The following is a 27,668-nucleotide window of genomic DNA, read 5'->3' as shown; positions in this document are numbered from 1 at the left end:
AGGGGCTTGCCAAGGTCACACAGGGAATCTATGGCAGAGCCAAGGACGGAACCCAGAACTCTGGAGTGCGAGTCCACTGCCCTAACCCCAGGACAATCTTTCCTAGGATAGATTTTTCAGCTCCTCTGCTCTGCATCTCTTCCTGCCGACGACACTGTGCGATATCTAACCCACCCTCTTTGCTCAGGCAGGAGCAACAAACTGTTCGTTTCCGCTCTGCATATCGTCCCTTCGCCTCCCGGCTCGAGCTCGGCGTGAGTGGTGCAAAGTAGTGCACTGTCAACTTGCTGGTAACCACCTCCCAGGGCATGAGCGAGAGCACCGAGAGACGGCAGGATGGAGCGTCTGGGGAGCCCACAGTCGTGGGTTCCTGTCTCTTCTGGGTCAGGGGGGCAGGTTCCTTTTTCCAAACATCCCCCACTCTGCTTCCCGAGCCTGTGCGGCTGGCAGGTGCCGAGTGCATGCTTTCCCTCCTCTCTCTGTACAGACAGGCCACCGGCAGCTTTCTGAAGCCCAGCACACTTACCAATTGTCCCACTTTCCTTTTTAAGTGGAGTTTGAGCAAGGGGTTAAGAGGAGAGGAGCCAGCTCAGAAAGAAACAGGGGGATGCTGCAAAGATAGCGTCACACACTCTCTGCACAAACTGTCTGGAATAACTATGAGCTCGGTCCGGAGGGGGGCCAAGTGCCCCCAGCTGCTACAGCCTGCCCTCTGGATCAGGCCACTCACCCAGGTCTATCACCCTTACTCCACTGGTACCACTCGCAGAGCATGGTACTACTCAACTCTGCCATAACCTCCATGCTTTACTCTCTGTTCCTGGAGCAGTCCCTTGATGAGCCAGACGCTGCTCTGACCCAGGTCATACCAATCCCTCTTTCTGCTGAAACCGTCAGCAGAGAATTAGTTAACAATGGGATCATCACTAGGGTTCAGAGTCAACAGCCTACTGAAATAAGCCCTGGTTTCAGGCTGTCTGCAGACCGTTCTGCACCTGGCTGCAACTCAGAAAGCTTCATTCGCAGCCATAGGGACAGAGACGTTTAATTTGTGTGTTTATTTTAAACAGAAGCTCAGATTCTGCAGGGACAGCTGCTTCCAGCTGAGATGTGCTGGTACAGTGGGACAGTCAGCAGTGGGCCAGCATGCCCCGTGCTGGTGCAGGGGTTCAGTGCACCTAGGCAAAAACATGAAATGCAAAAAATATTTTTTTCCCCAAATCTCAAAAAAGTACGTTTGGGGAGGTGGTTTGAGCAGATTCCTCTTGTGCATCCAGATCTTCAGAAGCAGCCAATATGGTCAATAACCCCCTTTGGGGAACAGGCCCTTCCAGCAGACCGTGCGCATGTTGCCTGCTCCCACGTTTTATTGCTCTGGCTGAGCAGGAGCATGAAAGCTGCAGTGGGGAATCACCAGTCATCCAGCGTCAGAGGAAGGCATCTGACCAGGGTGCCCACTATCCTCTGCTTTCCATCCAGCAAATGTTACAATAAAGCTATCGTGTGTCCAGCGCTGGGCTTCACTCCATCCCCCCGCAGGATGCACTAGGCCTCAGGAAGATGCAGGGGCAAGAGGGCAGTAATTAAGGAGGATTTTAATTTGAGGAGGAGGGAAGGGTTTATAAGAGGCCTTTATATAGGATGGAGGCAGATATTAAAAGCAGCAGGAATTGAGAACCCGCAGCTGATCGATACCGCAGTGATCAGTATGCCAATGGTGGTTATTAAGGGATAATAGCAACCCAGTTGCCTCCCCCCATTCTCCCCTCCCCCCACCAGCTCACTCCTCCAAAGCAGATCTGATAGAGCGAGCAGGCTCCCATTGCCTGGCTACTATCTCTCTGATCTGTAGCACAGACCAAAGTCATTGTGGCGGTCTCCAAGCACGTATCATCCTGTTGCTAAGGGCATCTCAGGCAGGGGGGCCGAGGACCAGCCCCGAGGTACAGCGCCAAACACGGGCCTGTCCGGGCTCTAGTGTTAACGCTAGCTGCATGACTTGGGACCTTTGAATCAGACACTTACAAGCCTGAGGCCGGTCTGTTAAGAGAGGGGAAGGGGAGACCCTAGTGAGGGTCAGGGAGCAACTGCAAGGAGCAGACCTAATTCCCATCTTCCAAGGAGGGGCACGGTGCTACTTCCTGCCAGGGTGATGTCCCTGAATCTTCCTTGGGGACCCTGTCGTCAGCATCAGCCTCTGGCTGACGAGGGCTTGATAAACAGGATGCCCCAGTCTGCATGAAAGGAGAAGGCCCTTTCTCTGCCCCCCATCCCAGAGCTTCCTGATACAGAGAGGAAACAATTTGCTGGTATTGTTTTCTGGGTCACCCTCTTATCTCACTCCACTGCCTGCCTCTGCTATTGCTGGCTGCCTCCCAAGGGGCAGAACTGAGAAACTGACCAGATGGGTAGCTGTTTCGCTGATGCCCACAGGCTTGGAATAGCAGCGGCCAGAAAGAGGCCCACAGGTCCTCTAGTGATGGGCAGTGCACAACCCTGCATAGGTTAGGTCATGAAATGGACCAGAGTCCAGTTAACATCACTATGGGAGAGCCCTGGACAGTAGGGAAGGTGCTTGAGGTGTTTGTCTGCAGACTCAGGCAGCTAGTCCCGCACAGAGGGATACTGGGAAGGTTTCCTTCCTTCCTATCATAACTAGAAATGTTTTTTTTTTTTTAAATTGAAATTTTAAATCTTGCAAAAACGGATGGATCCAGCCCCTTCCCTGGCCAGAGAAAGTTCTGTATTCACCAGTAAGGAGTGGATTTTCATTGTCAATCTATTAGAACAATCCAATCAACAATCCCCATTTCTGTGCCCTACATATAAGGAACAGATTTGGAATACTTAGCTTGCAGAAACCTTTAAAATAAATAAATAAAGATGGGCAAAACCTCCCCTCCCCCCACCCCCCTTTTTTTTTTTTTTAAAAGGGTCCCTGAAGTTAGGTTCCAAATTCCATATATAGGCACCTAAGGGCTTGTCTATATTAGAAAGCTTTGCCTTTAACTATAGTGGCTTTATGATAGTGGCCAAAACAAAACAAAAATACCCCCAGCAATCCAACCAACCGTGAGGGAACAATTATACTGGGATAAAAGTGCTTATACTGGTATAGCTTAATCTGGTTCAGGAAACAAAATAAGCTAATGTCCGTATATCTGAGTCAACGTTAAAGTTTATACTGATATAACTATATTGGTAAAAAATGATGCCCTGACCAGCATAGTTAGACTGCTGTAGCTTTTCTAGCATAGACCAGTAAGTGGCTTAATTTTTGAAAAGTGATGAGCAACCAATAGCTCCTATTAAAGTAATAGCAAACTGTATTGGGCCCATAAAGAGAGATGGGAAAAATTGACCTATGGCATTCTCTTCTATTATTCCCCTTTCAGTACCGCGCCCAGCGAGAGCTAGGAACAGCACAGAACATATATGGGCTGAGAGTTCGAAAGCTGCCTGAGAGATCGGTATGCCCAAGTCCCACTACAATTAATGGGAACTGGGTTCCCCATTTGTGCAGGAGGCTTTGAAAATCTCAGCCCTACTCCAAGCGCAGAGGGACACTGAATCCAGGCAGACAACATGCGAATGCCGGGGGAGGAAAGGTGGGTGGGTCAGGAGGGGATTAGGATGCAGCAGTACTTTCACCCGGAGATACACCAGCTCCCTGCTGCATTGCTATAGAAGCGTTCATGGTCATGAGCTTCGGATGGTCACATTAATGGCATAGGAGCGATGCGGCACACGAAGCCCCCTCCCCCCCTTCCCAAAAGGAGCAAAGAGTATTCAGTGAATGCATTGCACTTGTACAGTTCCTTCCACGCAAGGGCCTCCAAGCGCTTTACAATGGTGAGTAAATGCCAGTAAGCCCATTTTACAGATGAGGAAACTGGCTGGGAGATGGGAAGTGACTTGCTCAATGTCACGCAGCAAACCAGTGGAAGAGCCAGGAACAGAACCCAAGAGCCCTGGCTGCCAGCCCTCGGGCACTCACTACCTCACCACTTCCTCGATAGACAGGTTGTTGTTGTATGCCACCTACACTCGTTTTCTGCCGGGTTCACTCTTCTTTCCAGCCCCTTTGAAGTACCTGTGTTACTAAGGAAGCGGCATCACTGGGATGAGTGGCGCATAGGTCACAAGCACTGTGAAAGTCACTTCATAAAATGGGTTGCAATGAATACGCTGCTTCAATAACTGCAGCGCTTTATGCCCTGGGTATCACGCAAACAGACGCAGTGCGTCTGTATGTGCCTCTGTGATGGCTGCCATCTTGGATGACACACCAGGGATTGAACCAGGGACCTCCAGACCTAAAGCGTGAGCTCAAAGTCTGTGTAGCTCAGGGATGTAACAACTGGGATCATCTGTGGATTGGCACAGAGCGGGAGTCGTACCACACTATCACCGGCAGGTTGCTATATATAATATAGATACGCACAACCCACTCTAGTTCGTAACATTTCATATTCAGTTTTTATCAAGGATTGCTGGGATTTGTTGTATCTCGGGGGTGGTGGGGGGAGGGGGGTCTACAGCCGATTTACAACACAATATTTTAGAAAACCGTGACACTGAAAAGTGGTTTTTGAATTGTTGCTGCCGCAGTCACAAAATCTAGCTGAAATCCCGTAATGTTGGGCCCTTTCCCGGACCCCTCTGTGGTGGAGCTCAGCAAAATGGCCTTGAAACAACGAACTGACCACGCATGGTTGTGACTCCCTCAGAGCGGGTTCAAAATGACCAGCTCTGAGGAGTGTCTGCAGCAAAGAGGAAAGCTACTTAGCTGACTTACTACAAGTACCACACGTTACTGCAACGGATTATTGGTGGTCCCCAACTTTCAGATCAGCAAGGAAATTAAACACCATCCCCCAGGCCACAAAAAATGATGAAGCCAACTAGAACAAAAGCATCTCTCAGTGCAGGTCGGCTCGAGGAGTCAGGGAAAAATGCACATTCACTTCAAGGTCTTGAATTCAACCAACCACAACAGCCGGAGAAATCCATCAGAACAAACCCAGGTGGAAAGCCTCGGACAGTGAAAACCCAGCATCCTTAATGTGCAAAGACAACAACCTTCATGACAAAGCACAAAGAGAAGAGCAGAGGGTTTACCATCCCAACATACTCATCCATTAACACGTTCTCTTTTTAGGCTGACATGTCATTTCAGACGGGCCTTTTTCTCCCCTTTATTCTCTGCACTGAAGAAGCGAGAGGCTTTTCTGAGGCGTTTGCTGGATTGGATCACCCCAGGGCGAGCACTTTATTATCTGCAGTCAAAGCGTCACCACAAATACCATTCTACACACACACAAGTGTCACTTTCTATTTGTCTCCTCTCGGAGGTATTAGCACTGAGCTCTGCGCACAGCGCCACTTACAGAGAGTAAATGAAAAATAAACACTGCAGGATGGGGGGGGGGGTGAGGCTGGGAGAGGAGCATGGGGGAGGCACTTTCCCTTCACGGCCTTGCAAGCAGAAAACTATTTATCCTCAAAGAAACACAGCACAGCCATCTCCTCTGCTGCTGGGGCTGGGTTTGGCTCCAGAGAGACCAACCACAGCCAGCCATATTCCAGGCACCCCGGGAAATTCTAGCTGGTTTATGCAATATGTTCTCCAAGGTACGCGACTCTAAAAATACTTACACCTTCCAAAGAATGCACCTGACTTTAAAAAGTTGGCCTCTTAATATTACTGTACAATCAAAATAATCACAGGCTGGCAGTGACATCAATAGTTAAGGTTGCCTGACACTTCCCTTTACAAGACCCTGTTTTCAGTTGCTTATAACTTGGCCCTCAGGCATCGACTTTCTAATTTCCCTGGGGTCTGCTCAATCTTGCTCTGCCCCAGGCCACACCCCCACCCCTTCCTCCAAGGCCACACCCCCACCCCATCTCTTCCCACCCCCACTCCGCCTCTTCCTGTCCCCGAGTGCACCCTGCCCTCACTCCTCTCCTCCCCACTAGTGCCTCCTGCAAACCGTTGAACAGCTGATCCGTGGCGGGCAGAAGGCCCTGGGAGGAAGCAGGAGGAGCTGATTGTTGGGGCCGCCAGGGGGTGCTGAGCACCAGAAGTTGGCGCCTGTGACTTTGCTAAACTTTAACTGTTTGGGCTGAAATCTTCCATGCCAGGAGCCTGCCTCCAGCTCAATTTTTCTGGAAAGTTTAAGGAAAAATGGTTCAGCCATTTCCAAGATCAAGATTAAGGAAACCTATATTGATTTGTCCATGTCAAAAACTTCCTACAACTGTTTCACTGAGAAGCTCTATCGCTTCCACGCTTTTGGAACAGGGACTTCAAATTTGCCAGGGGAGCTCCCCTGACATCACGAATGTGCCTTTTGCTCTCCCCGCGAAAAGCTACACAAATTTGGCTGAATTATATAGGCTTCTGAACATTGTTGTTTGCACATGCTTAGTAAAGACTTGTGAGATGCTGGCACCTAAATTATCCGAAGATCCCGTTTGCACGGAGCATGCTCAACCCGCACAGAGTGCACTGAACAGGCCTTTCCCTGAAACTGCTCCTCCCTGCTGCAGGGGCAGGCTGCTGGGGGTTCAAGGCACCAGAGTGGAGAACAGGGAGACTGTCACATGTACTCACAACACCTTCCCTCCTCGCTGCCTGTGTTTTAGAGGTGGATAAGGAGGCAGCCACCTGGCTGGAATGCAGGGGGGCAAGGGGTACAGGACAGGGGAAGGGGAATCAGGGACAGGTTCAGGTAGAGTGGGCAGTTAGCAAGAGGGGAAAAAAGCAGGGTAGACAGGCAAAGACGGGAACCGGTGGCACAAGGGTCTATAACTAGGGCCCTACCAAATTCATGGTCCATTTTGGTCACTTTTAAAAATCCTAAATTTCATTATTTCAGCTACTTAAATCTGAAATTTCACCGCGTTGTAATTAAGCGGGGGTGGGGGTGGGTCACCAGTTTTTGTGGCGGGGGCGGGGGGGGGGGGTTGTGGTACTGCTACCCTTACGTCTGTGCTGTTGCAGGCGGGGTGCCGCCTTCGCAGCTGGGCGCCTGGCCAGCAGCCGCCGCTCTCCGGCCGCCCAGCTCTGAAGGCAGCGCAGAAGTAAGGGTGGCACTACGGCAACCCCCCTAAAAAACCTTGCAACTCTCCTGCAGCGCCCTTTCGGGTCAGAACCCCCTGTCTGAGAAACGCTGGTCTCCCCTGTGAAGTCTGTATAGCATAAGGTAAAAGCCCCCAAAAGCCCAGATTTCACGGTCCACGACCCGTTTTTCATGGCCGAGAATTTGGTAGGGCCCGATCTGTAACCGCTAGAAAACACTCCCCTTCCGAACCTGGAAGTGAACCCAGCATTCCTGAGTCCCAGCATTCCTCTGCTGTCAGCAAATGCCATAGAACCCAAAGTGCACGTCTCAGCCCGCTTTAGCGGCTGGCTCGCAAAAGAGGATAACAGCCTACTACTGCTGTAGTTACTCCATTAGCTCAAGTAATACAATGTCTGGGCTGTAGATCTAAAGGTCCCACCCTGCTGTCGACTCGTGTGGTTCAATTAAATAGTCTACTGTAAGGTACAGGCACAAGGGGCTGAATCAAGGTTACACAGGGAAACTTTCTGCATTTTCTGACTTGAGGGTTTGACTTTGCAACTGAAATAATGTTCATTGAATGCAGGGGGTTTGGTGTGTGCTAAATCGTAATAATAGAAAGGAGCCTCGGAGGATCTCAAAGGGTTTTGTGCACATTTGTTGAGCCTCCTGGCTCCCTGAGTTCAGCACTGGAGAGAGGAGGAAAGAAAGGAATGGGGCAGGCTCATCAGTGTTTGGAATCCGTAGCAAGGGAGGTTTGGTGAGAAAACCAGGAAGAGGCTTCTGAACTCGGAGAGCAATTTTGAGAGCAGCACTCAAAAGAGACCAAGCTTTTTGTTAATATACAGGAGCGAGCGTTTGCTGCTAAATAAGGACAACGGATGTGCGTGATGGAGGTTGCGAGTTTTAGGATGAAATCCTGGCCCCGCCAAAATCAATGGCCAATCTCCCATTGATTACAAAAGGGGGTAGGACTTTCCAAATGAAGTTCACACAGCAAGTCAATGGCACAGTTAGGAACAGATCCCAGGATCCAGACTGACAGTTTCCTGCTCTAAATACTAAACAATACTGTATCCATGTAATGATGCCTGGAATATGCAGCCTTTGCTCTTTGTTCTTGGTATATTTACACTTTAGCTATTGTGCACTGATGCTATTACTCCATTATAAAGTGCATGTAATGTTTCTGGGTTCAATCCTGCACACAGACAGCTGTTCGCCATCTCTCCGCAACATACTCCCTAGTCGCACTGACATGATTTTGTTTTGTTTTTTAATCACTGTGCATATTCAGTACTTGCTGTTCACAATTCAAGCTGTCCTGGCTAGTTGTGATTTGTCACAATGCCTCACGACCCCTGACTGCATGAGCAGAATTCATACAGATCAGGAGCTTCTTCAAGCCCCGCTCCTAAGGGTTTGAATCTCTCAAAGAGAGGGAATAGGTAATCACATTTCGGGAAGTGCAGAAATATTCAAACCCTGTCCTTCTGGACCACACCCTTCCACCAGGCACTGTCCCGGGGGGTGGAGCAGAGTTTTAAACTGGCATGATTACTTGCCCCAAGTTTTATGTGGCATTCACTCAGTTCAAATAGAAATCTGGGGCCAGATTCTATGCTGGTGGAAAGTCAGCACAGCATCATTGACTGTGCCTCTCGAACTCTCTGGAGGGGGCCCTAAATTCAACTGGGGCCTCTAGGTGCTGCCATAGTATAAAGAAGAATAAACTAATGGGACCTCTCCGAGCTGGGACAAAATCCCATGCTTACAATGACCAGATGCACATTTAGGGCACTGAACAAGCAAACACGCCTATCCAGGGTTGTAGAATTCCCTGTCACACCTTTAGATTTTATGATCTTAAGGGCACGGATTGTGTCTCCTTTGCAGCCCGTTCTGCACAATAGCAATCCTCACACGCAGTTACAATGCTATCTAAATAATCATACACCGTACAACTACCTGGACACACAGAAGACAAATGCACAGTTCAGCAGGGTGCAGTGCAAAGACTGGAAATTTACAGCATTAAAGATTTTCCATGTATTTTTTAGTTACGCACACCAGGATTTCAGAGAATTGGTTTGCTGTCCCTCGTGCGGAGGGAGTTTAGGAGATGAGCAGACCATCACCCTGAGAGCCCTTCCACCCAAACTCTGGGGCCAGCCGGCCTGGCCTGACAAATTTGTCTCCTTAGTCCTCCAAGAAGTCCACAGGAGAGGAGCGTGGCAGGGCGGACACCCCTGCTGTGCTGAGATGAGGGAGACATCAGATCACTGTGAGCATTCAGGCTTCAGCACCACACCCGGCTCGCCAATCTGCTCCTGGTTTTAAATATTTAATCTGTGCTAAGAGATGCTCACACTCCCTCATGTCTGCAGGGCTCCCTCCCCTTGCCTGCTCTGCTCCCTCTCGTTAGGGCTGGGTCACCCCCAGGTCTATTTCAAAGCAAGAGGAGCAGAAAAGAAATGGGGGGGGGGAAAGAGGGAGGGAGAGGAGAGGAATAGCCCCTCAGCTGTCCCAGGGCAGGGCACAAGCACAGGCAGAGCTGGGGCCAGAAGAGACGCCCCGGTGCAGGGAGCAGTGGCCAGGCCAGAGGGAGCAGAGCAGCACCCAGTATACACCCCCCCCCACACACACACACCTCCCCCAAGGCCCGGGCTCAGCACAAACGGGAAACACGACTGGCACACCAGCAAACGTTGTCAAAACTCATTAGGATGCCTGGGCGGAGAACAAAGTGCCCAGCGCCACGAGGGGGATTTCGCTCGCTCGGAGATTTACACAAATTAACTTCACAGCGCGTCTGGAGTGTTAAGATCAACAAGAGCGACGGGAGCTCCAGGCAGAGGAGCAGGCTGCCAGATGGGATACCGGCCCCCTACTCCCCGCAGCCCGCTCGAGTCCCAGGGCGTGGGGGGAGGCCAGGGCTGGTACACAGGCTGCATGGAGTCTCAGGGCCTTTCCCCTCAAAGAGAGGGGGGCAGCACTAGACCAGGCCCCACTTCCGCACTCACACCCATTTCAGACCAGTCTGCATCCCCTTCCATGGGGGGTCTGATTTCCCCCAGCGTCGGTGAGAGACCAGCAGGCCCGTGGACTCTGACCCTTGCCCCCCCGGCTTCACCTCCCTCTGCAGCGCTCCCGGGAGCCTCTGGGCTGGCCCCAGAGTAACAGCCGCCCCCGTTCCGTAAGGAGCAAAAACTGGGGGTTGAACCGTAGCAGTTTCAACTCTGAGCCCCTTCGCCGATGGGCCTGGGCGCTGCGAAGCCAGGGCACTGGGTGGGGAGGTGAGATCGTCCAGGGTACTATGGGCCGCAGGTCACTGTCTAGCTGACAGGCATCCACATCCGCCAGCACGGACTGGCCTTCGTGTTGGCCAAAGACCGGTCACACCTGGAGAACTAACCCCCCCGCACCAACTCCTGCCGAGGGTCCCTTCAGGTCTCTCCTGTTGGATAGAGGAAGCTGCCGGCCTCGGTAGAGAGGGCTGCTGTCTGCACCCCAACTCGGGGGGCCCTAAGTTCCCTCTAAGCCGCGCAGCCGCCTATCAAGGGCTACCCAGGGCTGCGGTGGGGGGAGGCCCCTCTCCCCGGGCCCTGGAGCTGCTGAGGTGGGTGGGGGGGAGGGGAGGCGCCTCTCCCCGGGCCCTGCCCAGGGACAGTGGCACTTGCACTGGGCGGGGAAGAGCCTGGCGCTCGCTCAGGGCAGCCATCCGCTCAGGTTCCCAGATCCCATCTGGCAGGACGTCCTCCCCCGCAGCCGGGTGAGCGTTGCCGTTAGCAAGGGCCCCTCCCTAGGGAGAGGTCACAGGGCCAGCCAAAAAGCTCTCTCCCCAAGACAGACAACCAAGAAGGAAAGGTCAGTGTGGTGAGCCCCACCCCGCGGGGCCAAGCCTCTAGCTGGGTTGGGCGTTAAATGCAAAGGGTGGAATCCTGGCTCCATTGAGGTCCATGGCAGTTTTGCCACTGTTGGCACCAGGGCCTGGATTTCCCCCAAATATCCCTCAGCTCCCTGCTCCAAGCGCCCGCTCTGGCCTCAGCACCCAGCCCCCTGTAGAACAGTGGCTGCCGGCCGCCGCTCTCTGTCCGTCCAGCAAAGCGCACCAGAGCGGTGTCTGGAGCGGGCTGCTCGAGGTAATTAGAAAGCAAGGCAGAGAGGGGCAGGGATAAAGGGCTGCTTTACACAGACCACAGGCATGTAACCGGGGAGGCAAATGGGGTCAGGCACCTTGTTCAGCAGCCACATAAAAGGAGATTTTATTGGCCTGCTCCCGCTGGCCCGGGGGCTGGCTGCCCACGACCTGCACACTGTGCAGCCCGACCCACCAGCTCCCACAACCCCCCGGGGAGCGTAACTGCTGTGAAAAGCCCCAGCGGAGCAGCGAGGTTGGCCTTCAACGCCCAACGACCATGCTGGGGCTCCAGCGGCTTCCCCTCCCGCAAATACAGGGCAGCTCCAGATATCCAGAGACAGACAGACGCTGACACAGAACCAGGGCAGGCTGCCAATGGGGGGTGAGAACGCCATAAAACCCCCTCTCCTCTACTTCCATGGCCGGCCAGGCCCATGCTTCAAAAGCAGAACCTACTGTGTTGGGCAGCCGGCTGGCCCCATACCTGTGTTTCCCTCTGTGCATGGCCCGGATGCTCACTCGAGGGACTCAGACACATCTGCCTTTGCCCCTCGAGCGACTGTCAGGGCTGCGGGACCTGCATAGAGGGAAGCCCAGGCCCTGGCAGCACCGGCCTCGGCCCTTTCTGCCTAAATCTCCAGGCAGGGGAGTAAGCAAGGCCCGATGCCTGGGCCCTACATCAGGGACATATCAAGCAAGGACCTGAGCTGCAAAGTTTGGATCCAGAAACAAACTTCACCCAACTTGGACGGTTTGAGCTAAGTGGACTCTGAGGGTCCATCCCCACCAGCCGAATCGGCCTCATGCACCGTAGGGCCTAGCTCGATGTGCTGTGCTGGTGTTCCTTATCCATTCATCTCACACAGGCACACGTGACCAATCAAATAGTGTTTTTGCAGCATTTCCTGGCAAAGAGCGAGCATGTCAACAGCACATTTTGGGCAAGGCAGTTAATTGACTCCTCTTTACGGCACGTATATAAATATATAGAGGTAGCACTAACTGATCCCTTGCAGAAGCCGAAAATGAAAGAATTAATCTTATTTCACTCTTGTGTAACCCTTCATGAAATTAAAATGATATTTTATTTGGGTATACAAAAGCGGAGCTTTGCTGCAGCTCCTTTAATGAAAATGCCCTTGGAATAAGTAGAAGTGTGTAATGAGAAGCCATTAAATGTGTTTTTATCCCATATGCAATTAAACAGTTTTATCACTCGTAGGAGAGTTTCCACTGGTGAGTGTCAGAGCAAACACTGCAGCATCCAGGGGATGAGAAGAGAACACAGTCTAAATTTCTAGGTTCTACAGAATTTTCATGCTTTAATTACTCCTGTATGAAGCCCTAGGCTATCCTCTTCCTGCTGACTTCTAGACTTCCTCCGTCTCATGCTCACAGAGCTCTCTGCTCTTACCAGAAGTTACTGGCATCACAAATGGTGAATTAGGAAACTGAAGCTAGAAGACAGGATAACTAGTAATACAAGTGCTCTCCTCCTTTTCTCTCCTTTACACAGAGCCTTTTCTCTAGCAAGGATCCCAAAGTTCTCTCTGAACTAGAAACCACCATTGCTCCAGCTGCAAGTACTTAACACCCCACACCCACAACAATGCTACACAGCCGCAGTTATCATTGCTCATGGTTTTATTTAATGGTTTTTCTTAAGGCACCAGCTCCTGGAGTCATGATTATTTGAGAATTTCAGCTTTTGTTTTTAAGAAAGTCACTTTAACCCTCCTAGCTGTGGAGAAAAAAAAATTCAGAGATTTTAAGATCAGCAGGAACCACTGTGATCATCTAGTTTGCCTTCCTGTATAGCACAGGCCATAAGACTTCTCTAAGTTAATTCCTGCTTCATGCCCAATAGCTGTGATTTGAACTAGGGCATATCTTTTAGAAAAACGTCCATCCTGATTTTAAAATGTTCAGTAATGGAAAATCCACCAGAGTCCTAGGCAAATTGCTCCAACCGTTAAAAATTTGCACCATATTTCTCGTCTGCATTTGTCCAGCTTTAACTTCCAATCTTTGGATCTTGCCAGACCTCAGTCCAATAGATTAAAGAGCTCTGTCACATCAATTTTCTGTTCCCCATACAGGTAAATACAGCCGGTAATTAAGTCACCCATTCACCTTCTCTTTGTTAACTAAATAGACTGATCTCCATCAATCGTTCTTCTCCATCAATCGTTCTTTACTGAACCCTCTCCAAGTTTTCAGCATGCTTCTTGAATTGTAGACCCCAGAACTGGACATAGACTTCCAGTTGCAGTCACACCAGATAACCTTCCTACTCCTACTTCAGATTCCCCTGTTTATACATCCAAGGTTCGCACTAGCCTTTTTGGTCACCAACTCGTACTCGGAGCTCACATTCAGCTGGTTATCCACCACAACCCCCAAGTCTTTTTCAGAGTCACTGCTTCCCAGGATAGAGTCCCGCATCCTGTAAGCATGGCCAGCATTCTTTATTCCTAGATGTATATATTTACATTTGGCTGTATTAAAATGCATACTGTTAGCTCGCGCCCAGCTTTCCAAGCAATCCAAATCGCTCTGTATCTGTGACCTGTCCCCTGCATTATTCACCACTCTCCCAATCTTTGTATCATCCATAAATGTCAGCAGGGATGACTAGGTTTTCTTCCAGGGCATTGACAAAAATGTTAAACAGCATAGGGCCAGGAACCGATCCCTGCTGGACCCCCAGAGAAACGCAGCTGCTTGAAGACGATTTCTTGTTTACAGTTACATTTTGAGACCTTTCAGTCAGCCAGTTTTTAATGTGATTTTTTATTGTTCTTCTTTCTTAATCAAAATGTGCAGTGCCAAAATACATGCCTTACAGAAGTCTATTACCTGGACACTATTACCTTTATCAACCAAACTTCTAATCTCGTCCAAAAATGATATCTAGTTAGATATATATTTTCCATAAACGCATGCTGATTGGCATTAACTAACTTTTAATTCTTTGTTAATTGAGTCCCTTCTCAGCCATTCCATTATTTGGCCTGAGTTTGATGGCAGGCTGACAGGCCTATAATCATCAGGGTCATTCCATTTACCCTTTTTAAAATACTGGAACAATAGCTTTCTTCCAGGCCTCTGGAACTTCTTCAGTGTTCCAATACTTGTTAAAAATCAACATTAATGGTCAAGGAACTACTTGGCCAGCTCTTTTAAAACTCCTAGATGCAAGTTTTCTGGACCTGCTGATTTAAAGCTGTACAAGTTTAGGAGCTGCTGTTTAACATCCTCCTTAGTTACTTTAGGAATAGTAAGTATTTCTTCATCATCATACGATCCTGGCTTTCCCACAAACACAGAACAGAAATATTTATTGACCCTCTAGTACTCTAACGCTTCTGCATTATTATTGACAATTCTACCATTTCCATTTAATAATGGACTAATACCATCGTTAGAATTTACTCATAAATTTTAAGGCCAGAAGGGACCATCATGATCATCGGGTCTGACCTGTTGCACATTGCAAGCCACAGAACCTCACCCACCCACTCCTGTAATAGACCCCTAACCTCTGGCTGAGTTACTGATAGAATCCCTTCTTATTGCCCTCAACTCTGCCATAGAGTTCTCCTTGTGTTCTTTTGCTTCCCGTATCAATTTCTACAATTTCTAGCTTTTAATTTTATATTTATCACGATCAGCTTCCTTTTTTCCATTTCTAATTTATTTATTTTTAAAAAATTATAGCTGCTTTCACCGCCTCTCTAACCCAGGCTTATTTGTTTTTTAAACCAGTGCAGTCCTTTCTCTCAGGTGTGGCTTTGTGGGCATCCAGCAAAATGCTCCTACAAAGTTCCTAATTAGCATCCACATTTTCCGGATTAAATTCTTTCTTCTAGGTGATTTGGCTCGGAATTGTTTTCAGCTTTGTAAAACTGGCTCTGAAAGCTGGGAACATGGCCCCAAAGGCTCAAAAACCAAAAAGCAAATAAAATAAGTGGGGTTTGTATTAAGTCTCATGTTTTTTGGGCTCTGAATCAGGGTTTTTGACTGCTTGGGGATGCCAATACTGCAATAGCTTGGGACAGGAAGTAAAGCAGCAGCTGTATCCTCCTGGTTCAATCCGCACCACCCCCTCCAACCCGCCATCCTTTAACCTGCAATGCACTCACTTTCAAGGTCCTTATCTTGTACTGCACTTGGTAGAAAGTTTGACAGGGAAGCTGCAAATCTGCAGGTTGAAACCCACCCTGTGTAAGAGCCTATGCACACCTTAAACTGAAAGCTCTGCATGCTCTCTCCACTAGGACACATTCCCCTACTGAGTAAAGCGGAGTGTAGCTCTGGTGGGAGACAGACATGCACGCAGGGGCAAAGCACCTTCTGTCTTCATTTTAAAACACACATCGGCCGACCAGTATGATCCTCTGCCTCATTGTGTTACTGTTTTGGGGGTTTCACATGTAGTCCCCTTCCCCTCCAAAATGCTAATTCTGCAAATTAAAATAAGCGTAAACTGCCAGGATCCTTTAACAGAGCCCAAGATGATGGCTCTCCTTAGCGTTTTAATAACACACTCAGAGCTGCATTCAGAGCTCTGTACAGGGTGGTGTAACCTTTTAAAACCCAGCTCTTGCGCCCTCCACAGCAAACTAACGCACAGCATCCTTCAGAAGGTAACGAAATGCAAGATTCCCCCCCCCCCCCCCCGGCTCGCCCCAGGGGAGTAATGATACACAGGCCCCCAGCCTGCTAGAAGAGGTGAGCAGGATCTAATGGGCCAGGCGTGAAATCCAATCATGCTAAAACAGTGTTTACTGTAAAAGGCGGCGTTTTATGTTAGCAGCCAAACCCCTTTGTTCCTTGGCAGGCTTTGGTAAACAAACAGCACTTGTTATCTCATCTTCCTAACAAGCACCTGTGAAAAAAATAAAACACAGCTCAGCAAAGCACTTGATGTGCTGGGAACAGGTGGGTTTATTCCACAAACCTTTGATGCAGTTTGTTCAAAGCAAGGACACGGAGCATCACACTCTGAAGACTTCTCTGCCGCCAATGCTTGGAGCTACTCATTTGTTTTAGTTTCTGCCTAGCTCACTCTTCCTCCACCCCTTCCACCCAGCAGCACAAGCAGGGGAACCTGCTAGCCACGAACCTGACAAGACTTCGCACTTATCTAGTGCTTTACATCTTCAGAACACTTTGCACACCATTAACTCATTAACCCACATAGCACCTCTGGGAGGGGAGCATTTTATATCCTCATTTTACAGACTGGGGGAAACAGAGGCCGAGAGTTAAATGAGCTGCCCAAAGGGTCTTCCCCTATTAGATCTCCTGGCTCCCAAGTTCAGCGGTCAAACCAGCTGCAGTTCAATCACTGCGGAGAGGCCGTGTGATTAAAAATAGGACATGATCAGAGGTTCTACTGGGCTGGCAAGCAAGCAAGCAAAGAAAGAGTTTTCATTTAATTAAAATAAAAAAAAGCAAAGCTGGGAACCACTGTAAGTGCTCACACCTTGAAAAAGCCTATTTAGCATTAACATTCTCAATGTCAGGGGAGCTGTGGGCCCCATTCTGTCCTTGGAGGTGCATGTGGGCGCAATATTACCTATGGGTAACAATACAGCAGGTTCTCCAGGTTGGTTCTCTCTCTCCAAATTAGCAGCCTATGCCACTTCTTTTAGCAGTCAGCATCTTCCCAAACTGAAAGCCCTCAGGTTTGAATACAGCTAATATGCTCGGCAGCAAAAAGTGACCTGGCAAAGGGGCCCATCTGGTTAATCCATAATCAATATTTTCCATGGTGCAGCTTTAATTTTAGACAGCAGTGTGTAAATTAAAAAATATTTATCAGCCAATAAAAGGAGCAATTCAAATAGGCACAGTAATTACTCCCCCCAGAGTGGCACTAAATCTCTGGCAATCTGAGGAGTCTCTCTCCACATGGGACTGGTCAAGGCTGTATTTTACGCATGAAACATGCAGCACAGAACCAAAAAACAAAAAAACCAAAAAAAACCCAGCCAACAGAATGGACCCTCCCCCCAGCCCTTCCAATATGTACCTAATCTGGAGTGCACAATCTGCTGCCACTGATGAAAATGACCTTTCTGACCAATGTCACCCAGACCTTCACCTCCCCTGCAGTAATAGTGCAAGTGGGAATTACTAGCTAAGGCTTCAGCAGCTGTCACAGCCCCCGCAAATAAGCTGATCGAGAAAAGCGCTAGTGGAACAAATCCTGGCAGAAACAGGTTCTTTAATTCCTTCACTCAACTTCTCTTTTAAGTCAGCGTTCCCTAAAACACCCACCCGAAGATCCCCATGTCCACTTTGAACACATGTCCTTCGCCTGCCTGCCTTCGGGGCTGGCGGTTCTGCTCTTTGGGCTGATGCCAGGACAGCAAGCGCTCCAAACGCCAGGGGTTCTTGGCTTCATACCATGGGCAGGAACAACAAAGACTTCAGAAGTGGCATCAAAAGCCGAGCTAAGGACTTCAGAAGGCAGACTGAAAACCTGGGTCTGATAAGCAACCAAAATGCTTGAGTAGCTATACAAAGGAAGTAGTGTCAGAAACAGGCATGCACTGAAATGTCTGAACAGCCTTATCGATGCCGGCACTCTCTCTCCGGGTACAGCACCTTTGTCAGCACAGAGTGCTCCGCCGGCAGCCCCAGCCTGCACCGAGCCCTGGCATGAAGCAGCCATCAAAAGAAAGAGAGAGACGAGACCACGACAGGGCGGGCGGGGTGTGGGGGCGGGAATGAAACTTGCTCTGTTGAGAAAACGTTGGCTGTGAAAGATGTGGCTTCATGGAGCGGCCAAACGATCTCTCAAAGCCAAATGCCTGCCGCAGCTCTACCTGCTGCTGTGCACACAGAGCGGGGCCCAGACGCCCGCGCCGAGACAACGGGGAGACAAACGGAAACCTCTGTGAGGCCCTGGAGCAGCAACTGCACCTAGTGAGCCAGAATGGAGGCCAGTGGCCAAGCAGGTGGAAACTCTTCTTTGCTCTTCCTCTGTGCAAAGGTTAAAGTCACCTTGAAAGCGAGGTAAGTGCCCCAGCTACAAGGTGAAGCCCAGTCTGACGCAGGCAGCTGGAATCCGAAACGGAGTTGGACTGCACAGGCAAAGAGGAAGGCTCCTTTCCTGGGCCGCCAGAGCTGCTCTGTGATCAGCTCCACCCGGGGCTGCTGTGATGTATTACGTGAACAGCACCCCCTGGGTGAGGGCAGGGAGATTTGAGGCTCCGGTTGGACAGGAGTTGCCTGGAGCACTCCTCGGATCCGGAGCAGCCCGCGCAGGACTCCTCAGCGGTGTCCACTGTTGAGATTTCCCGTATGGCCCGTTCAGAGCCAAGGGCTTGCTCCGCTCAAGACACAAATCCAGGGAGGCAATGGGCGCAGAGATCCGAGAGCATGACGCTTGCCCCAGCAAGCCAGCTGCATGCGGAGCCCAGAGCAAGGAGGCAGTTGGGCCCCTCATTTAGGTTTATTCCAAGTAATGTATTTTAGCAGGGCTGTGATTCGTCTCCTCTCAGCACGGAGATGCCAATTCTCCCCAGCCAGCCCCTTGTGTGATCAAGCCCACCGGTGCCCAGGGCGGTCGGAGGGAGTAACACACCATCAGTGCACACCCCCAGTCTGCACAGGAACCAGTGGTGGGGAAGAAACTAGCCCAGTGCCCAGACGCTCTCTGCACTGCAATACATACTGCAGCTACACACGTGGCCTATAAAGCCCTAAATGGTCTCTGGAGCCAGGTTTGCAAAGATCTTCAGGTGCCAAACGATGCAGATAAGTACCTAGTGGCATTTTCAAAAGCATCATAGGCCCCTAGTGCCGTTCTGCATCTTTAGGCACCTAAAGACATTTGATAAATGGTCTAAGCTACCAAAGGCCAGGTTATCTATCATATAGCCTCAGTTCCTCCTTCTTCAGGTTGGCCACTCTCCTCCGGCCACAGCATTTGGAGAGCGACAACTGTAAATTCCCCCTTGTCAAACCTGTTGCTTGACTAATTACTTTCACAGTCACCCACTCCCGATGGAAGCTAGTGTCCGGGCTATGGCCACAGGCTGCATACCCTCAGAAAAACCACAAATGCAATAGTCAATCCGAGCAACCGACCAAGAGTGGCTTCCAAAGGGGGCGGGCGGGGATGCCGCGGCAGAGGATGACCTGTGCTCCCTAAAATGTTGATGGCAGGCAGAGGCCTCTCCTCGGAGTCCCCTGCTGCAGGGAGCTGCGTTGGGGGCTCTGCCCGTTGCATTAGTGCTGGATGAGGGCCCCAGCCGCGCTGGGAAGAGGCTCCCTGTTGATAGCGTTACTGTCTTTCTGACCTGGCGCGCTGTCCAGGAGCAGAGCTGTTGGCCCCAACATCCCGGCCCAGCTCCAGTTTGGAAACTGCATTCAGCCGCTTCTAAAATTACTCAAAAAGAAAAAGAGTACTTGTGGCACCTTAGAGACTAACAAATTTATCTAAGCGTAAGCTTTCGCGAGCTACAGCTCACTTCATTGGATGCATCACAAGTCCTCCTTTTCTTTTTGCGGATACAGACTAACACGGCTGCTACTCTGAAACCTAAAATTACTCAGGCAGCCTCAATAGGATGTGGGAGCCTCTCACTTCTTGCTGGCTTTTGTGATCTGTTTACTAAGTAATGGACTGAGACCACAAGCTCATTTCCCACAGCCCAAGAGACAGCCGTCCGATACGAACAACAGGCAATCCTTATTGACCCGGGCCGGAACTGAACCGGCAACCTAGAAATCGGAGACTCTGGTACTATATACCAGCCTCCTGAGCTGTCCAGCCCCACCACTTGCTACAGTTCAGGCGCCCCTGGGAATCGGTTTTTAATTATTTTTTTTAAATAGAAAGCGAGCGCCTGGCTCAGGAAGCGCTCCATAACGCTGAGCTAAATATCGATCCCAACCAATTACAGATGTGCGCTTCCTGCTCACACCACCGCAGATGCACTAACAGCCCCGGCCTAGCAGCAGATGCACCGGTGTCTAACGGAAGGCACATATCAAGTGACATTTAATTAAATATAAGCCATTGCTACATCAGTGCAGAGAGCAAGAGAAGCGCAGGGCTTGGCCAAGCTGAGAGGGGTATTATTTGATTTATAATTCAAATAAAGCTCAGAGTTCCTGTAACGCAAGGAGAGTAAAATCAAAGGGGCCCAGCGTGCTGAAGTTAATTGGATGTGATATTTTCCCGAGGATGCCGCCTTTTGCAGCGCATCCCTACTCCTCTGCGAGAAGGCCCGGAAAGGGAGAGGGGGAAGGTATGGACGGCCAAGGCATTGGCTCACTGTGCTGGACCCCTCCCTTCCCTCTTGACCATCTGCCCAAAAGCTGGGTGTCCATGCAGGAATTTTCCTCAGCCGAAAGCAAACAACCTCCTCCTCCTCGCTCACCCAGGGAGCGGAGCTTGAAACCACAACACCAAGGGCCTAGCCGAGCAGCTCAATAAATCGGACAGGAAACACTTAGAGATGGCAATAAGTGGGTACAAAGGGAGGCAGGGATGGGCGGGCGACAGCCTAACACGCTGGCTTTAAGAGCTATTACTGGTTTAAAGCCTAGCTGGAGTATGATGCCTGTGGCAGCTGCATCAGAGCCGACATCCCACAAGGCTGCAGGACGTCCCGCAGTGCTCTGGGGCATGCACGACAGCCTTGCTGGGGAGCCCTAGCAATGAAGAAGCTGTAATGAAACGCATCTCTTCACACAGCAGAGATGGCCTGTGCTGTCCCCACAAGGGTACCTTGCCTTCCCCTCTCTGGGAACCAAGTGCCCATTGGTAAGGAGGAGATCAAACGCTTCCAGGAGCACAGGGCTGGAACGTGGGTCCGGTCCATACAGACAAGGCACTCCTTACAGGAGCTGACTGTAGTGAGGGTCCATTCAATTCTCCAAGCCAGCACTGGGATAGCACATGGAGGGCAGGGGATATCTGTCAGAGTTAAACTGCAAACAGCAACATCTTCTTGCCTCGGGAACACAGACACACACAGCAGACACAAGGCCTAGAACGACCCGCCAGGGATAGGTCTCTGCGGGGGGAGGCACACTGGAGCTGTTTGCCAACAAATTCGATAGCGTCCTGGAGGGACAACTAAACGAATGTGGTTGAGTGGAATGCTCTTATCTTCAGAAAGGGAGGAACTCCAGCCACAGACAAGATCCTTATTTACAGCTCAGTGAAGTTTGTGATTACTGGTGGAACAAAGACTTTAAACTTGTGGCATCAGGACTTGAAGCCTCTAGGCTGGGGGATTCTAAGGAGCAGACGACAGAGATATGTAACAAGAGGCAGCATGGCCTAGTGGATAGGACTCTGGCCTAGGACTCAAGAGACTTGGGTGACCTTTGTTTAGCGTGCCCTCTTTCTGCGGACTGCTGGCTCTTGGGAGCAGGGACTGCCTCTCACCATGTGTTTGTACAGCACCTAGCCCAATGTGGCCCAGATATCGGTCAGGGCCAGTAGGTGCTACTGCAACAGAAATAGCAGGTGGGCATTTTGAAGGCTTCCATGAAGCAGATTCCCAGGTAACTTTAGCTTCATGATGCTCTGGCTACCTTGAATGAGGGAACAAAGGCTGTCTAGGCAAATGTGGCTCAGGTGCCCTGGTAACCTCCAACATGTCTGGGTAGTGGTGATACAAGAGGTTTCAGAACTTGCTGGATTGTTTGTTTTTCCAGAATCTCTGGGTGGCTTTTCCAAGATTGAGAAAAATGGTTTGGCCTCCTGGTAGCAGCCTTGGTGCAGTGGAGAGTCTGAAACTGTCCAGTCCGGACTTGGGACGGCAAAATAGAGCACAGATGCCTTCAACTAGCCAGCAGCCTTCCCCGCTACGGGCCCTGCCCTGCTCCTGGCACGGGCTGGGGCCCCTCATCCAGCTCCAGCTCTCTCCCGGAGGGGTGCAAGAGCAGGCATTGCTGGGTCTTGGAGATTCAGATGAGAATCAGGCCAAAGGCCCAAAAAGTTCCATGAAGGATCTCGCAGTGGATGTGGCGTGGGTCTGGAGAAGACACTCTTCTCTCCTCTGTAGGAAAGGACCCCTCTGGCTGGAGAAGCCCTGCTCGGTTCCCCAGCCCCAGTCTCTCCGGCTTCACCTCAGCCCAACCGTACCTCAACACTCAGAGCCACCCGCTCCAGTAAGACCCTGCATGCGGTCTGGGCAGATTTACACCCAACGTCACCAGCAGCAGGCTGGCTTGGCCAAACTAAACAGCACCCCTCCCTGGGGAAGTATGGGGCCCTGAGATGGCACCCACACAGGCCACCCAGTGGGTGAAACAAAAGGCCAGAAAGCCTCACACGAGATGCTCCAGTCCAGCTCCAGGGAGCCCCGCGAGGCCCCACGATCCCTTCGCCCGCTGCCCTTAAGGCACTGGGAAGCAGAACCCTTCCAAGCAGACACTTCCGGCTTATTCTGGTCCTGGGGAAACCGGAAGTGGATTTCCCCCCACAGCAATTCTCTTCTTTTCAGACATTCACACCGGGGTAGAGAGTCCCCAGCCCCCAACCCAACCATGCTATCCCCCCGAGGACGCTTTGGGAAGCAGGCCACGGAGCTTCTCTTCAAGGGCCCTCAGCTCCGAGGCACACTGGGGACAAGCAGGCAGACGGCTGAACCAAAGAACCTCCACACCAGCACAGCGGAGCAGCTGCCCCAGACGGACGCCAGCTGGGTCAGGGTGGGCTGCCCTGCGGCCGAGGGTGCCCAGCACAGTCCCTCTGGCACTGCCATCCCACGAGAGGGAAGAGGTAGAGAGACCTAAAGAGCACTTTGGGGGAATGTGGTTCTCCCTTCCACCCCAATCCCACCCCCCCCGACGGGCTCACCTCCGCACACGACAGCGCTGCTGCGGTATAGCTTTTCAGAGCAGCCCCAGCAGTGGGGACCCCACTGCGGCCCCCCAACGCCCTCCCATACCAACTAAGCAACTCACAGAGCGCGGGTGCAAAGGTCGCTTTCCAGACGCCATGGGGAAAAGGTGTAAAGGGAGGAAAAGAAATTAACTAGCGAGAGAGAGGAAGGGAAACCCTAGGGCGGGGCCACACCTGGGAGGCCAGGGCACCGGGTCCAGAAACGGCAGCGACTCATGCAGCTCCCGGCGCAGGCGGGGAAATTAGGCAGCTCACCTTTTACATGAAATTAATACAAACATTAATCAGAGGCGCAGGCAGGAGAATAGGATTTCACAGTGGTGCCAGGCCAGGCGGCCACCATGCCGAGCGCCAGACTCATTTAATATCGACAGAAACAGTGCCAGAGGACAGAAATAAGACCCATAAAGATAATTACTGGGATACTCAGGAGCAAATTAAGCAATCAGAGGCACTTCTAAATTGTGGCTTGTTGGAAGAGAATGCTATCTTTTTCGATTACCTAAGCAGGCGTTTAGCAGGAGGCTCATCTGCCCCACACTGCACAGGGTCCGGGCTCGCCTTTCATTCTGCATCGCAGGGCGTATGGCGGCTTCCCCTCCCCGCTTGCCACAGGTGTGATAACTAAGGAGGGGAAAATTATACTCAAAACCAGATGCCTGGCCCCGGATGTCACCTACAATTTAATCGGAATGAACAGGCGGCTGAGAGAAAGAGAGGCATGCAGCATTTTCCCATAATGAGCAGAAACATATGGTCAGCTACACTTTGATTACGGTGACCTGGTTGGCAGGTGGGCGGAGGCAGCAAATGCACTGTGGGGTAGGGGCTAGCAGGAGACTGTTGCCGAGAGAGGACAAAGTCGCTCCAAAGTGGCATAAAGTGAATGAGTGGCCCATGGATCTCTTCTTACCCACCCCTCGGACTTGGGGGGGGGGGGGGGCACTAGGGGGCAGGAGGAGGAGAACCCGGCTGAATAAAGATAGCGGCAGTGAGAGAAAGGGGCCTCTCCCACAAAAAAATGCTACAAACCAAGAGACAAACGGGTGCGCCGGGCATGGCTGCCCCAGCAGAGCAGAGGCTGCCAAGAGCCTCCCACCATGCCGTTATCAGGCACAAACGCTGTCCCTGCACTGACTCTCCCTCCTAGCACCCTGGGGCACCAGCCACCACGCAGGGGCCTTGCTCCGTGGCGTCGGCCAGCAGAGCATGCGGCACCCTCTGCCTGGGCTGGTGCAGGTGGCAAGCAACCCCTCCCAGATTTCCCCCGGAGAGGCCAGAGCTGAACCCGCACAGGGCCCGGCGGCTCAGCAGCCCAAGCTAGCCCTAGCGTCCAGAGAGTGCTGGGATACTCGCATCTGGGAACGGCAGTGTACCCTGCTGCTGCTCCTCTGCTCACACTGGGCATCACACCGACAAGCCAGCCCGGTAAGAAATGCCTTAAATAATTCAAACGAAACCACGGCTGTCAAAAGACACACAGAACGGTCCCTCTCCCATTGAATTTGCAAAATCCTGTTGGTTGCCTTGGAGCCAATTGGCCAGGATCGGCCGCATGGCAATTGGTTGCTGTATAGACTTCTCAGGTGCCGGAGCTACTGGCCCCCAAGGGCAGTCTCGGCAGAGGGGCCAAGGACTGGATGTGCACGGAGGCTGCACGCCACTCTGTCCTGCCGAGGGTCTCTCCCGTCCGCACACTGGGGATGCCTGCACCTGTTCTACAGGAGGGCAGGACCCTTGGAGCCATCGCTCCAGGGTCTCCCTCACAGCGCTCACACTGGCGCTGCAGATGCTCAAGGGAGGCTTAGGCTCACAGAGCATCAGGCCCAATCACAACCCTGGGAGCCAGGGAAGGTCCCATTCAGCCGTGGCATGGATCGGAAGTTGGGCAGCCAGCCACTGCACCAATTCACCTGGTCCCGCTCTCTCGGACACGAACACTTAGCTCGCTCTGTTATTCCACTGGCTACATGGAAAACCCTTGCCACTCAGCGCACTAACAGCAGGGCAGCTGGTTTCAGACACTACAGGACTTCACTCATTCCACAACAATGGTAACATCTCACACAGGACTGGGTGCACAAAGGCCTATTAACTCCCCGACTTCCAAAGCTCCTTGGTAATTTAGACACATTTCAGACAAGGACTCCTCCCGCAGGCTGAGCATCCACAAGGCAGAACACAGTAAGAACCCACCCCTTGCTCGTGAACCTGCCAGCACCCGAAGTAGATTGTGCACTAATTGATCCATTGAAGAGGCTCGGGATTCCTCGCGCCCACTCTGTCCTGAATGGGAGGAGGAGGAAGGTGATGGTCTTTCCAAACTTTCCTCCTCCTTTTACTGAGTGCAGCACTTGGCAGGGCTGGTGTGTTTCCCAGGATCAGCCTCTATGGTTCAGAATCCCTCACAAACAAGACAGCTTGCAGCGCACCTGTTGCCAATTAATATTGGAGAATGACAAGCCATCCTCAGCTCCCTGGGCCCGCCCCCAGCGCTGATTCCCACGGCAGTCAGAGGTTCCCTTCCCTGAAGCCCTGCGCGCACATTTCCCTGAGCCTGGCTCAGGGCTCGGCTGGCCCACAAGAAAGGTAGCTCGTTATCCAGGCAAAGAGGAATAATTTTACAACAGCAACACTCAATTTCTTTCCAGAGTCTAGTAAGAAAAAGACCTGAGCAACACTATAAGCTCTGAGCAAGCGTCTACACACACAACCACACGCTCAGTTCGCTCCGCACACTGATCAACAGTGGACTGCAAGACAAAGCCCTGCGAGAGAGGAGAGGCTCCCATGTTTCAGGGGTGGCAACCTTCCCGTTTTGGCAGAGGGAGCAGCTGAATGCTCAATGGTGAGAGTCCCTTGCGTCTTTCTCCACTGGACTCTAATGGAAACACTGGGCGGGTTCTTCCCCTGGGGCACAAGAGAACTCAGAGACCAACATGAACTGAAAGGAAAGGTGCCTTCAGAAAACACAAACAAGTTTGTAGATTTTGAAGGCCACGTGGGCCCAGTGTATCATCTAGCCTTAACATAGGCGTTTCCCTGAACTAATTCCTGCTTCAAGTCCAATAGCGGTTGTTGAACTTGACTGTATCTTTTAGAAATAACATCTGATCACTTCAGACCCTGTCCTCCTCTACTTAAAAAGAAAAACTCAGCAGACTGGTTTGATTGTGCTGGGGTGCACAGGTAGGGGAAAATACGTCTCCAGGTAAATACAGATCATTAACCAAATACCTTGGGGCTGTCACATGGTAAAAAGTGGAGCTTTAGTAGTTGATTTGTCTTCAGCCCGGAACGCTTAAAAATCCAACCGAGACCAGTAGAAAAACATCCACTCCCCTCTTTAAAACACACATTCATCACTTGAGAATCTTAATGTGTCTTTCCCAGCCGGAGAGGTCAAACCTGCCTGCCTAAAGCAGGCTCATTAAATATACATTTAATCATGGTTTGGATTGAGAGACAAAGGCTGCTCGAGACAGGTGCTTTACCGGAGTGACCTTTTGGAACCCATTTTAATGTAACTAGTTTACAGCGTATCTGAAAGGCCAGCTCATCAGGAACAGTCGAGCTACAGCAAACCTGGGAAAAGTCATTATAGGAGAGGGAGGGGGAAGGGAGGGTTAGAGATATTTTAAGGAGGCTTCAGAGCAGGTGTTTGCCATGGCGCTTTGGAGATGGGGCTGCAAAATTTTCTGAAGTTTGATCAGCCAAAGCAACCCAATTTAATTCGCTGATCATGTCTCCTTCCTTTCCCCTCTCTCCTCTCTGGCTTTTCCTGTTCTTGTTAATTATCCATTAAAGAAATGTCTTTTTCAATGAGACAAGAAGCATCAAAGCAGCAAGAAGGCAAATGCTTTCTATCAGGGAGGAAGGGAACTGGACACGGGCTGTCTTCAGTCTCCCATAACAGGAGAGGCGCAAGGCAGAGCTCAGGGCTAACCCGCGACAGGGCGCTTGGAAAAGACAGCTCAAGGGACAACCGGTTCTTGCTTTCCAAGCATGAAGCCCGACAGAGCCAAGGGAGGTTTGAAGGTCAATGAATAACCTGATGTCAGGAAATGAACTGGGGAGATCAGTACAGGAAGCTCCCTCTCAGTGCACAGCGTACGCTGTCTCCCTCGCAAACTCCCGACAGGCACTTACACTTCCGCGGCTCCAGGGTCTTGTTTGGACACGCGAGGTGCTGGGCTGGCGGGTTCTGGGTTCTCTGGAGACAGGCCAACATGGTCCAAGCGTTGGAGGGCGCTGCTGGAGTCACGCCTGGAGACCCTCACGCTGCAAACGGACAGAAAGGGAAGGCGTCAATAAGCAAACGGGATCGGCCCTGGCAGCTGAATGTCTCGCGGCCCCCCCGTGAACGCTGCATGTGGCCAGGAAAGCCAGCCTGTGAGTTAGAGAGAGCGTGATGGGTGGGCAATGCTGGGTCTACGTGCATTAGAAGCAATGTTTGTCATGAGCCCAGTGGCTATGGCTGGTTTAAACATTTCCTGTTAACGCGGGATGGGAGACGACCTTTCTTACACACCGCGGAAATTTATCCCAGTCTAAGTTTTCTCCAACAGAAAAT

At 51.2% G+C, this 27,668-nt stretch overlaps 1 protein-coding gene across 1 annotated transcript in view; it reads right to left on the bottom strand.

Annotated features, from left to right (window-relative positions):
* Positions 1 to 27,334, bottom strand: part of FAM222A (family with sequence similarity 222 member A) — a 51,597-nt gene extending 24,263 nt beyond the window's left edge. The window contains exon 1 of the mRNA XM_077834603.1: positions 27,245 to 27,334. Coding sequence (XP_077690729.1) covers positions 27,245 to 27,326 — 82 coding nt within the window. The 5' untranslated portion in view covers positions 27,327 to 27,334. The remainder of the gene's footprint in view (positions 1 to 27,244) is intronic.
* Between the last annotated feature and the right edge of the window lie 334 nt (positions 27,335 to 27,668).

The sequence above is a fragment of the Eretmochelys imbricata genome, chromosome 15 (assembly GCF_965152235.1).
Source record: "Eretmochelys imbricata isolate rEreImb1 chromosome 15, rEreImb1.hap1, whole genome shotgun sequence".
Classification (NCBI taxonomy): Eukaryota; Metazoa; Chordata; order Testudines; family Cheloniidae; genus Eretmochelys; species Eretmochelys imbricata.
This window is presented reverse-complemented; position numbering and strand designations above follow the sequence as displayed.